The following is a 14,010-nucleotide window of genomic DNA, read 5'->3' as shown; positions in this document are numbered from 1 at the left end:
CAGATGAGACAAATACCAATCAAACTATGTGCAGCTAACTGACTAGCCTTCAAAGGTTAGTTATTTATTTCTGATAGTTTAGCAGCTGGGATGGCCTATGCAACTGCTGCCTCCACTGCTTGTGACATTAGAGCTATGTAGGATAATGATCCTTGGTTTCTATACAGTGCTCAAAACAACATTCATTCAAAATTTAAGTGCCATTTTGTGCAAGGTCTATCCACGTTTTAGTCTGTACGTGCTGTGTATGGCACTGTGACTGAGTGTGGCATATTTGCCTCCTGAAACTGAGATGGAAGACTTGTTATAAATGTCAACATGCATAATTACTATAATTGATTTAATGTCCATGGAAGGAAGTATTTCAGCTCTTTTACAAGCCATTAACACTGCCAGCTTTAGTCCAAACTTAAAATACTCCTGGATTTAAGGTTCACCTTCACTTTTTAATACACAGGAGAGCAAACAAAGTTTCACCTCTGAAGGAGGTTAACAAGTTCCTAGACTGGTTTCACCTTGCACATTTTGATTTGCTCACATCTCAGTCAGGTTACTTTGTAATTTTCTTCCACTTGCCCCCAGCAATGTTATCAGGGCAATAAACAGGCTGGGTCCTACAGTGCCAACAGAACTCCAGCTGCACAGGATATATCATGTAAACAGCAGAAAGGAGCTGACTGGATTCCCAGTCCCAGTGAGATCGTAATGGTGAAAAATCAAGCTTTCAACTCAACAGAACCACTGACGCTGAAAAATTCACTGAGACAGGATAAGTACTTAATATCCTAAATACCAGTGTCATATTTACCAGGACAAGCACCAAGCTGTCTCATTCTCCCTACAGTCAATTTAAATAACCTAAACACAACATGAACAGCAAGAATCAAGTGGCTATACACTACAAGTTTCCAGAACTCCATTCCAGGAATCAATTTGTCATCTTTGTGTATACTATGACCTCAAAAAGTCTGATTATTGTGTCTTATTATTATTATTGTTTAAAAAAGCCCCTTTATCTACAAAACTGTTTGAAGCTAATTCATCTTTGTGGCTGAACAGAGAGAAAGAGCAGCATCCACTGAACTGCTGACAGGTATCTGCAACACTTGCTCATTAATGATTTCAACCATAGTGACTTTTAATTGGAAAACCAGCTCCAAAAATTTGCTTTTGCGGAAAGAAGTCTTCTCCATCTCTCCCACTCATCTTGCTCTACTATATATCACTTGGGAAAAAACTGGCTGGATGGCCATGCCCAAAGAGTGGTGGTGAATGGAATTAAATGTAGTTGGTGGCTGGTCACAAGTGCTGTTCCCCAGGGTCAGTTTTGGGGCCAGCTCTGTTTAACACCTTTATCAATGATGTGGATGAGGGGATTTAGTGCACCCTCAGCGAGTTTGCAGATGACACCAAGTTGGGTAGGAATGTTGATCTGCTTGAGGGTAGGAAGGCTCTACAGAGGGATCTGGACAGGCTGGATTGATGGGCTGAGGACAACTGGATGAGGTTCAACAAGACCAAGTGCTAGGTCCTGCACTTGGGTCACAACAACCCCATGCAATGCTACAGACTTGGGGAAAAGTGTCTGGAGAGCTGCCAGATGGAAAAGGACCTGGGGGTCCTGGTCGACAGCCAGCTGAACATGAGCCAGCAGTGTGCCCAGGTGGCCCAGAAGGCCAATGGCATCCTGGCTTGTATCAGAAATAGCGTGGCCAGCAGGAGCAGGGAAGTGATTGTGCCCCTGTGCTCGGCACTGGTGAGCCCGCATCTCAAATACTGTGTTCAGTTTCAGGCCTCTCACTACAGGAAGGACACTGAGGTGCTAGAGCACGTCCAAAGAAAAGCAACAAAGCTGGTCAAGGGTCTGGAGCTCAAGTCTTATGAGGAGCAGATGAGGGAACTGGGGTTGTTTAGCCTAGAGAAAAGGAGACTCAAGGGAGACCTTACGGCTCTCCACAACTACCTGAAAGGAGGGTGTAGCAAGGTAGGTCTAAGCCTCTTCTCCCAAGTAACAAGCAATAGGACAAGAGGAAACAACATCAAGTTGCACAAGGGGAGGTTTAGATTGGATGGTAAGGAAAACTTCTTCACCAAAAGGGTTGTCAAGCATTGGTACAGGCTGCCCAGGGAAGTGGTGGAGTCACCATCCCCGGAGGTTATTTAAGACATGTAGATGTGGTGCTGAAGTACATGGTTTACTGGTGGACTTGGTAGTGTTAGGTTTACGGTTGGACTCAATGATTTCAAAGGTCTCTTCCAACCTAAACAATTGTATTACATCAATGCCAAATGTGGTATGTGAGATACCCACGTACATTGTTCACTGGAGTTCTCTGAAGACATTCTATGTGCTTAAGATGTTCATCAATCTTGAGGAACTTTCATTTGCAGAAATTCTCAAAGTTATCACAGATCAAGTATGTTTTGTTTAAGACCACATGATGATTTTCTAGCCAACTACGTGCAAGACAAGTAACGTAAAGTAAAACAGGAGAGATACACAACACTGAGCTAATAATGTAGAGGAGTTTCAGAAGCAGTACTGAAAGCACCACTACCAAGAACTCATAACATGGCTCTGCCATCACTTTGGCTGTTGGAGTTTTTTTGCAGCTGGATGAAAAAGCAAGTAATATACTTGTATTCATATATAATTATATAACTGTCTTCAGAGAGATTGAGGCCTGCTAGTCACTTGAACATATACACAGTACAGAGAATTAACAGATCCATTTGAACAGAAATCAAGACACAAGAAACTACTATCCCAATTCAGGCAGCACATTTCCATGCCATCCATCTTATGTTTTCTATAAGCAGCTATTCAGCTTTTCATAGCATCTGTATTTTGTCTGTGCTGCTTCCTACTAATATCCCATTTAGTCACTGGCAGTTTGCTGGGAAGATCTAAAAGGAGATATTTACTTTAAAGTTTTAGTAACTACAATGCCTCATATTGTAAGTTTAGACTCTCCAGTTTTTTCATTAGATTTAGAAGTAACCTGAAGTATAAGAGGAATTAATCTGTTCTTGCAAAATAATACACAAAAACTCCTTTCATCCTCAAAAACTAATTGCTTCCAACTAATTCCTCTGCTACAGACCATCTCAATCTGACATCACAATTTCCACAAAGGTTTGATGCCATGGAAGATAGCAGCTTCTACAAATAGTGTGTGGTGAACAGAAGTAGGCAGACAAAGAAGCTGCAAAGGTTCTTTTCAATAAAGCATTTTTGAAGACATTAAAAGATTTAGTTGTGACTGAAAAATTGGGGTTGGTAACTAGTCGTTCACTGCTTTGATTCCGGCTCCAGCTCCTGTACTCTTCTAAAAACCATTGCCCTATCTCCATTTGCCTTCATCCATTAGTTCATCTGGACTAATTTAAAAGCAATATATTTTTTATAATACACAGTTGACTGAGAGGTGCTTACCAGTGACCCAGTTTAACACTATTTTCCTACTTGTCTTCCACAGTTAAAGACTCTTACCAGCATCACTCTACTCCACATTTCCTTGTAGTCAAACCAACTGCAGGCAGTTATCCTCCAGAGCTGCACCCATAATTCCACAGAACATAGTTTTTTCAGCCAAATCCCTTAAACAAGGAAAAAACATTGTCCTGCTATCACTAAGCAGCTGCTCAATTCACTCAATTGAACTTTTGCCAACTTCATCCACAGAAAATGCCTACAAAGTAATATTATCTCTAAAGCCTCAAGGCAATGAAAAAAATGCATGACTAGGAAACGGCACTGTGCAGAAAATTAACAGAGAAGCTCTTTTCATGCAGGGATCATCCTCCGAGGTGCTTATCCTAGCTGAAGACTGACTCAGATGCTTAGAAAGCCAGTAACACCTTCATGGGACCTGTAGCTGAGAAATCCTTTCTGAATCTGAGTGGACAGGAACTTTGGCGATCCCGCTGTTATACCCAGCACTTTGAAAAAGCGCTACCGTTTGTACAAAAATCGGACGTATAGAGGAATCTTTTAAATCACAGCTTTCAAACACCAAAAACACTTCCCTTCTCAACAGAAAGAGTGGCTAGGAATTCTGGTACTCTCCTTAGCACCAGATTAGCAGGAAGTAGCCCGACATGCATTTTAAGCAACACAGCAACAAAAAAGGCCTTTTGCATTTATTTTTTTGCCAAATTGATTCCTGATCTGGTTCACCTTTCAGCTCTGTCGGATCTTGCTGGCATAACGGCAAGAGAACAGTCTGGAGTGGAAGTTGCTACCATTCTCCTGGCTTGAATGAATATCACACTATAGCCTCAGAAAAGGGGCAAAAATGCCTTAGTTTGAATACTGCAACAGAAGTCAGTTACACATTCCTGGCTTTCCACTTCATTAGGCAAAAGAGATACTGGAGGAAACCCAAAACAAGCAACGCCTGAGCAGACCACAGACTGTTGGCAAATCATCAGCTAGAAAGAGCTCAAACAGACACTTTTAAGACAATGGCAAGACCCAGCCCTTTTGCACAGCTTCTCGTGTAGTTTGAAGCTTGGTTAATACCTGTTCTTGAGAGCAGCACTGGGGAAAACTCTGGCTGGTACAGATATCTCGGACCACTCGAAAGCACTCAATTTTTAGCACAGATACAGGCTGCTGCCTGGTTATACTTGCCTCAGCAATGACTTATCTATTGTGCAACCACCATGCTGGCACCTAACTCTGTTCTCAGATAATGTAAGCAAACCAAACAAAACCTGTTATAAAAGAAAAATAAGTCATTTCTCCAGCAAGCTTTTTCACTGTGAGGTTAGCTGGTCAGATGACACACGCTCAGAAGCAAATACAGTTCCCCAGTATACACCACCACCTCGTGGCCAGATGCCCGAAACTCCATAACTGAACATATTCTGCAGATTGAATTCTAAGAGCCTCTGAACTGAATGCCACTGACAGATCCTCAGCGAACTACACTGTCATCCTGTGTGAGCTGCTCACAACTTTTTAATTACCTGTGAAGAGGGGAAAGTATCCTAGGTGCAAAGGGCGGTACCATTTCAGTTTCAAGGCAGCTTACACATCACAAGTGCAAGCTATTTACTTCATGCTGTAACTGAAGGAAGCTGCTACCTACTAGGCAAATGAGACATGAGAATTTGTAGTTTTGACTTTGAATGCAATGAGACTAGTACAGACTTCCCCCTTCTTACTTTCATAATGAAAAATGAAAACTCTGACAATAGACAAATGTGCTGAGTATCTTCTGGTGCATTAAGTGTAATGATCCTGAAAACTGCCTCTAGCTCCCCAAGTAAAAAGGGATTTCAGTAACTTTCCTGTATTTACTGTAACTGAAGTCCAAACATCAAATTATACTAGAGATGAAAATCAAAAGCATTGCCCCTGCAGTAACCAGCACACAAGACTGTAAAAGATACACAGCAAAATACTCTGAAATCAATCTAAAAAGTGGGGCAAATAACAAAGGACTGACAATGGGGAAGAGAAGGGAGGCTAGAAAAGCTAGTCACAAAACAAACAAAAAAAAAATCAATGCAATACTGTGTCTTAGATAAGACTAAGATGACTTACCTCTAGTTGCAAATTCCTTATGCTGTTATGAGGCTGAACTGCCAAGTAGGATAGTAAATTGGTTTATTGCTCCAGAAATTCTTGGTCTACAGGTACTAACAGATAATTATGAATGTGTCCACTGAATGAGTTATCTGTCAAACTGATAAAGAGGCTCTGTTTGGCTTCCCTCTTCCACATGCTTACTGTTAGAAAGACTCACCAACAGTTGTGCCATCTTCACCCATAATGCACTTCATGGAGGTGATGATTTGCTCCACAACAGGAGGTGACAGTGATGTTGCATACACAGCACTGTGAGAGTACGTCCTGAGGTAGTCAATCAGTTCCTAGCAAAACATAAGAAGCATCGGACATTGCTTTCCCAGCACTCAGAGAAATGCTTCATTGTCACATCTTAACCACACAATAAAACAGGCCACCACAAGTAACCTCTTTCAGAATGTCCTGGAAGAGAACAAGTGTCTCAAGGATTGATTTTATGGTGCAAGTAATGAAAAGTTGAAAAGCAAATAGCAGGGACATGACAACTCCTAATTATGTCACGGGGTAGTATGCATGCAGATCAAAGACAAATGCCTACAACACACTTGTTTAGCTAACACCACAAGCACTGGACGGCAACAAGGTGTTTGCATTACTCGAGCTTTGCACAGGCTGTGCTTCGAAAGTGTGTTATAACAGTGGGAGTATAAAACAAATGAAATAGTGGGGAGCACAATGCATAGGTGCTCATGTATCATGCTTAATATAATTGTTTCTCCAGGAAAGTTACCAAACAGGGGAATAGGTCACAAAATATTTTCTCCCATTTATCAGCACAGTATAAATAAAGCAGCAAGTATAACTTAGAAGTGCAAGAACCTCAGCCTACCCTTCCTGCACTTCCCAGTTAAACACACCTGCTACATTTGTTAGAGGGCAAAAGCAGGTCACATAGGAACAAAGGAGCAACACACCACAGATCTAAGCTGCTTCTTGTTAACTGTAACAAAACTACTCTAAAATACCCAGATCACTCCAGAAAAATATTATAAAGACCAGTATGAATGCCAGGACAGATTCAGTCTTTTGCTACCACAAAATTAATAACAAAGACCCTGTAGATAGCACAAGCTGGGAACATATTATAGAAATAGGTGGAAGTGTTCAATTTTATGTTGCTGTCTGCCTAGAGTCAGAATTAAATAAAAGGGAGTTGCAAAAGGGACTTTGAAATAAACTAGGTAAAAATATTTAGGGCCTCTTATGTCTGAAGCAATCCCTCAAACAGTAGATAAAACACAGTTGTGAAGGACTCGGCTGCTTCACCTTATGCCAAGGGAGTTAATCCCACTAGCTAACTACCTTTGGGAAAAGATTAATACAGTGCTTTCTTCTGGGGAAGATGTCAGAGTAATTTTAATCCAACTGTAGTAAACTGCCAAAGAGGAACATCTGCAAATTCCATCTCCATTTTGATGGGCTGAAGTAATTGTCATTATTAGTATCTAAAAAAATATTGTCCTGGTAAGAAAATGCTAGAATTTTTCTCTCAAATAAAACTTAGAAGCCTGATCTGTGAGACACATTTGAGAATATTGAGAAAGGGGACACATGCAATTGTCTGTACTGACCCTCCCAAAAGGAGGGATTTTGCAAGGGCAACGCTTTCTAGCAGTACTTTTCAATAGAAAACAGTCAGTAGCCAAAAAAATCCTCCCAAAATAAAAGCAAATCGAACAAAACCTCATCAAAAACCTAAGTGTCTTTTTAGAAAGCAAGGTGTTCGAGTCCAGAGGGAATTAGTTCTACCAGACTAAACTAAGAAAGGGATTTTCCTCCAAACAAGGTGAAAAACTTCAGCTTTTGGCACTTTTCCTGCAAATCTCATTAAAAATAACATTAGGAAATCCCTGCTTCCTGACTCCTAGCAGTTCCTGAAAAGATACTACACCACTACTGTACATTCTGCAAACTGAGATCATCGCTGACCCTGTGAGAACTATACAATGACGAGTTATTTTACTAGACTAGACTCTTCTGCATTGCACGGACTTTCACTGTACTGGAGTGTATGTAAAATTACGAAACAAATGGACAATTAGCGTACTTGAAAAACAGATCAACTTTGAAATGCTTCAAGAAGGGCTCCACCACCAGCCTGAAACAGCCATGAGACTCCCAGCTTTTTACCTTCTTGCCCCCAATGTATCCTCCAGCAGCTCCAAAGCTTTTGGTGAATGTTCCCATCATAACATCCACATCTTCAGGACTGAGTCCAAAATACTCCACTACACCCCGGCCACTGGGACCCAGGGCACCTATACTGTGAGCCTCATCAAGGTACAAATAGGATTTGTACTTCTTCTTAAGGGCAATTACTTCAGGCAAACGGACTATGGATCCCTCCATACTGTTGAGAAACAGAAATTCTGTGTAAGTTGATTTAATGGCTTGGGGCCTCCTTACAGAGCCTAAAGTCACTAAGCTTTCTTTTCTTCACTCTTTCAGTAATCATGAACACATAAAATTTGCTAGACACATGTTCTGCAGAGAGATGAAAGATAACTCCTCCTTGAACCTTGGGCTCAGAGCTCCACTTTCTACCTGTTTAGCATCTCTGGGATACTGACATATGGACTAAATAGTAGCAGCAAGAGTGAGTTAAGGCAAAGGAATATGTTCAGTGACAATTTTACAAATTAATCATCTCACTTTTAGTTCCACTCTAATGTTAGTATTGTGCTCTTGACACATGTACTTACCTGTTGTTTTTAAGTTTAAGAACTGACTAGGCTCTCATCGGTAGCACTCCAAAATGCCTCATTTTTTGCTGAAAGTCACCATGATTTAAATGCCTAACACAGCTAAGCCTACTACATGCTCCTACTCACTCTCAGCAAAAACATTCAATTTGCTCAATTCCATTCGCACTAGCATCATCTAGTGAGCATGGAAACAATGGAACGGACAAGCAATTTAAAACCTCAGTAAATAATAAGTTTAGATTAACTAATTTCTACAATCTAATCAGGATGTGGGAAGCATTGTGATAACACCAGGTGTGGCTATGGTACTAGCAACAGAAAGTCCAGGATGTGAGACATACCTAGATCAATTCAATTCGCAGATGAGATTAATGAAATAACTATGAAGTGACAATATTCACAGTTTGATTTGGCAAAGGAACTCAAATATTAAGCAGCTAGATCTCATGTGGAGGGTCTTAGGAATATAAAGAATAATTTGTACCTGTATATTCCTTCCACCAAGATAAGAATTTTTTTCCAGGGCCTCCGTGTACGAGGTTGCCCATGCACAATAGCATCTTTGAGCAGCTTCTCCAGGCTTTGCATATCTGCACCAGAAATTACTGTTAAATGGTACCAAAACAGCTACTAGCTTGAGCTTTGAGATGACTAAAGATAGTAATACTCCAGAAACACACAAATTGCTCCAGTGTGGAGGACGGACCATACATAAGTCAATAAGCACGGGCTTTATCTAGCTGTGGGCCCACAGATGAGATTAAAGGGAATGCGTGATTGAATGAACTCTGAGGAAGAATTTAATCATCCTCAGCTAAAAGCACAAGTTAGAGCACCAGGCACAAACAGCAAACAAGGAAGGGGTGGGAGGAAGAAAGAAAAAAGGCAAGTATCTCATTGTGATGAAAAGAGAAAGCAATTTAGGTAGTAAGTGTGTCCTTGTGGATAGAAATAACTCAAAAAAACCCAAGCAAGCTCAAGGATTATCTAAAGATAAGCAGAAGACAGACCAAAGTGCAGGAGCAGATAGACCAAAGGGGAGCAAGTATACTTTTTTATTACTTTGTATAAAACTGAAGGGACTGGAAACATGGAACAGGAAGCTACTAAACCGAAAACAGAAAAAGAAGAAAAAAGAACCACCAGTGTAGGAAAGAGGACAGTGCTCAGCACATCAAAAACTAAACAGATGAAGCAGTTAGAAGCAATGTATTCTGAAACCTTACTAGCTTTGGCTACAAACACACGACATGATCCTAGAAGACCTGAGTAATGTGAACAAATACACATACATGAAATCAGTCCTGAAAAAAAACTGAGGAAAGGAGTAGCAATTAAAGTAATCAAACCATAAAAGCTAAAGTGCTGAGCAAGAGACAGATACAAACACTAGTGCATGAAAAAGAGCACAAACAATCATGAAAACAGGACTGGTAGACTAGGGCAGCTGCAGCAGCAAAAGGAGTTTGCTAACTAGAACTAGACTAGAAATTATACAGCAAATAGGTCAGTTATAGACTGTTAAAAGACAGCTAATGTTCAGAAAAAGATGAAGTCAGCAGTGGAGTCTCTGCCTCCAACAAATCTCTCAAGGAAGAAAGGATGAGTTTAGTGCAGTTAGGGAGAACAATGGAATATAAACTTCTGCTCTGATCTCTCAAGAAAAAGGGAAAGATTGGGAACCAGGTCTGACCTTAATAAAAAGGACAAACCTCAGAATGAGGTAGAAAAAAAGTGAAAACACTGAACAAGGATTTTAAAGGTGATTTTTATTTTTCCCCTAATTTGTAAAAAGCAGAATAAGAATGAAGCCATTAACATCTCGGGAAAATTAAGTTAACTGAGGCAGCACAGAGTACAACAAGAGTAGGACTGAGAACACATACATAACTATGAATTGAATATCATCTGGACAGGCCAAGATCATTGCTTGCATTTTGCCTTCTAATTCTAATCTGCCAATCCACTTTCTCTCACAGATCCTCACCATCTATTAGGTTTCTAGAATATTCCCAATCCCACCACTGCTAATTTGTACGCCATTCCCACATATCATCTGTTCTTCCTCATCACACCTGTGCTTCTAAGTTCTTCTCATACCCGGAACTGTGTTTGTCACCAGTGCTCTCCGAAATTCTAGAAGTGGATGCAACGTTCAGAAGTATGTCCATACAAATGCAGAAGATGAATGCAAAGCTTTTGTGATCTTGCCCAGCAATCAAGATTTATGAAGAATTAAGGAAAAAAAAAAATCACTAAATGTTACAGTAAGCTCTAGACTTCTGTAAAGAAAATTATTCAAACTGTAGAGAACAAGAAAGAAATAACACAAAAGAAACAATAAGCACAGCAGAGGATCCACTATCAAGTAGGATAAAGAAAGGAAAATAATTGCAGGCTTTGCTGTCACCATCACATACTTCAAAGAGAGCAAGAGTCATCATGATCTCAGAGATTGATACTATGAAGAGTATTAGAAGCAGCTGAAGAGCAATGGTAGTGGCTTTACTAATCAAGGACAAGCAGGTATCTCTTTCACTAAGAGAAGGAAACTAAGTATTTTCAATCTGAAAGTTATTCTAAATACCTCCTTTGGAAGAAACTGAAACTAGCAAAGTTAAAAGTTCTGTGTATATTGGGAACAAATACTTAAAGCAAGTAACTCAGTGAAATTAATCTATGCTTCACATCCCCAAAAATTCCTTTTGTACTACATTGTTCCAATGCATGGCTGTCTAGTTTAACTAGGACATCTGCATTCACAAGCTTTTGTAGGATCATGTCAGCATCTGATCCTAAAATTGAACTTTCTTATCCCCCAAATTGTACCTTAGACCACTACAAGACTGCATCACTATGTGACATAGACTGTTAGAATAGTCTAACCATGCTGACCTATCCAGGTAACAAGAAGCCATGTTAAAACTCTAGTGCCCCTAGACTTGCCAAAGGGGAGTATGTTCCTCATCATATGCAGAAGATATAAGCCAGAACAGCTTTGGGATATAAATGTTATTACTTGAGACTGAACATATAAAAAAATATCCAATTCAGGATGACTAAATTCTCAGTAGCAGCAGTCTCCTGACCTTTCAGGTAATCAGCAATTGATTTTCTTGCATGAAATTGGATTTACAGCTATTAGAAGATAGATTGTACTTGATCAACAGCATCTGCAGAAAGGCGGAGTCCACCATCTGATACTTACTGTTGTGTTTAAAGATTCGAATTGTTGCTCCTGACAGTCTTGCTCCAAGCACTAGTGACGCATGATTCAGTTCATCACTCAAAATCAGACAGCCCTGAATTAGAAAGGGAAAGAGGAAGATATTGAAAAGGTTATGTTTCACAGCCAAGCATATAACACCTTTCAGCTCTAAACTGCTTAGAGATCATTTACGAAAAAAATAAAAATATATTTCCAACATAAATGCAGCTAGTCCAGGCAAGACTTGCTAAAAACAATTTGCAGCCTTAGCACAGCAAATAAAAATACACAACTGCTGCTAACTGAAAGAACCACTCAAGTTTCACTTTTCCCAGAAGTCCTGAAGCTGAATCTGCACAAATGTCTCACGCTGATGATTAGTACTCATCCTCCTATGTAGCCAGGTAAAACAGAGGGCAGAGCAGGTTGCTGCAGTGGTGGTAGGAAACAGACCGCTGAAGTCCTAGATTAAAGACCTTAAAGTTGCACTACTTCTTACATGAGGAGGTAACCACTGACTAAAACCATGTGTGCTCAGTGATACCAAAGGGACTAATTTTCTTTAATGAACAGAACTATCAAGTACTTTGCAGATGGAGATAATATACAAGAAACAGGAAGTGGAAAACAAAATTGCAGAGTGAAATTGAGAACTTTTCTGTAGCCACTAAACATTACATTGAATTTCTTCACTTTTTTAAAAAAAGGGAAGATACATCCTTAAACAAATATCAAAACAGGATACATTGGTTTTGAGAGCAGCAATGCTTACAGGTCAATAGCTGATATGCTGCACATTGAGTCACAGCGTTATCACTGTCAACTACAGAAATGCACATTGGGGGACTAGTTTTTAAGAGAGCAATAGTATTTCTAAATAACCATGGCCCATTCCAATTACTAGGCTTAAACTTGAGAAAAAACTACTTTACAGTGAGGGTGACTGAGCCCTGGAACAGGCTGCCCAGGGAGGTTGTGGAGTCTCCTTCTCTGGAGACATTCAAGACCCGCCTGGACGCCTTCCTGTGTAAAATTGTTTAGGTTCCTGCTCCGGCAGGGGGATTGGACTGGATGATCTTTCGAGGTCCCTTCCAATCCCTGACATTCTGTGATTCTGTGTGATTCTGTGATTCTGTGACTTTGTTAGGTTGAAAATCCAGAAAGCATGTCAAGATTCTCAAGATTTGACATTAAACACATTCTCATTCTATGTTTGTCTATTAACAATTGGCAGAGGGAAGAGTCAAGAACATTTATTCTCTGCAATGAGTTGGGAAGGGACTGTGAAAAGCACTGCCTAGTTACACAAAAATGTGTCACACACAGTAGAAGTATTTTCTCCACAATAACGGAAATTTTGCACTAGAATGCAATGTACCTAGACATATTCTACATCCTGGGAAAACTTAAGATTGTTTTTCCCCAGAAAACGCAATAAATCTCAAGTGTTCAAGCTGCTGTTACAAGGATTCACACTGCATATTTCAGACACGTTGGCATAAGCAGCATGGAAATCTCCAAGTAGCATTTGCTCTTTGGAACTACCATACCAGACAAGGAGTATGTATATTACATCAGAGGGCATTGCTGTTAAATACTACTGTATCAAAAACTGAACACCCAGTATCCTTCTTAAATAGAAGGAAGGAGAAAAAGTGACAGATTAAAAAAAAAGAGGAAAAAGATTAGTAGTCTAGAAGGAGCTTCTCTATAAAAACAAGTACAAGCTTTTGTTAGAGAAAGATTTAACAAATCACTGAGCAGCCCTTTTCACCCCCCTATAACAGAAGAGGGCATTCAATTAGACAAAATAAATTTATTTAAAACTGAAGAGGAAGTAGGGAGTCACATATGTTTGCCACTAGAGAGAGGGCAAAGGATCAAAGAAGCCACTGGTACAGTACATCACTGATGATCATATGTAAAACTGAGTGCTGCTACTACAATGATAAGCCTTCAGTTGCATTTATCGGCAAACTTATATTTGAGAGAGTATCCAGGAGAAGGCTAACACTAATAGGAGATCATACTACTGGTACCAAGAAAAACATATGCCAGTGAAGATCAGACTTACCAATGCATCCTACAAGGCAGACACAGAAATTGAAGTGAATGCCACATTTTACCACAAAGTGCTGCACACATGAATTGTGTAATACAGTCCTGAGCACTTAATTTCATGCTAACTATACATGAAAATTAATTTGTTTTCTTACAACCAGAAAAGACTCTTCAAGCACCGTTGCTCTAACTCCATTATCTGCCAGTCCAGAGCTATGAAGAAAAGCTCTGTGCTAAAGGTGGTACACAATGGGGTTATTAGCTAGTCACAGTAACTACATTAATGCCACTTCAAAACAGGTACATTTCAGAGTTTAGCTTAGCCTCAAATGGTCTAACTATGTAACTAACTTTACTAACTATGTAAACCTCAAATCTCACATTATCTGGGGTCTAGACTCAGCATACTTGGCAGGGATTGTACTAGGCAGCCAACA

The 14,010-nt window shown here is 40.0% G+C and overlaps 1 protein-coding gene across 1 annotated transcript in view; it reads right to left on the bottom strand.

The window, feature by feature from the left end:
• Nucleotides 1–3,292: 3,292 nt before the first annotated feature.
• Nucleotides 3,293–14,010, bottom strand: part of SPTLC2 (serine palmitoyltransferase long chain base subunit 2) — a 23,331-nt gene continuing 12,613 nt past the window's right edge. The window contains exons 5-9 of the mRNA XM_010175319.1: nucleotides 11,513–11,623; nucleotides 8,789–8,894; nucleotides 7,730–7,949; nucleotides 5,753–5,883; nucleotides 3,293–3,329 (exon numbers count right to left, since the gene is read on the bottom strand). Coding sequence (XP_010173621.1) covers nucleotides 3,293–3,329; nucleotides 5,753–5,883; nucleotides 7,730–7,949; nucleotides 8,789–8,894; nucleotides 11,513–11,623 — 605 coding nt within the window. The remainder of the gene's footprint in view (nucleotides 3,330–5,752; nucleotides 5,884–7,729; nucleotides 7,950–8,788; nucleotides 8,895–11,512; nucleotides 11,624–14,010) is intronic.

This window comes from Antrostomus carolinensis, unplaced genomic scaffold (genome assembly GCF_000700745.2).
Source record: "Antrostomus carolinensis isolate BGI_N321 unplaced genomic scaffold, ASM70074v2 scaffold10809, whole genome shotgun sequence".
NCBI lineage: Eukaryota > Metazoa > Chordata > Aves > Caprimulgiformes > Caprimulgidae > Antrostomus > Antrostomus carolinensis.
The sequence above is the reverse complement of the archived record's forward strand: the minus strand, read 5'-3'. Positions and strand labels throughout refer to the sequence as shown.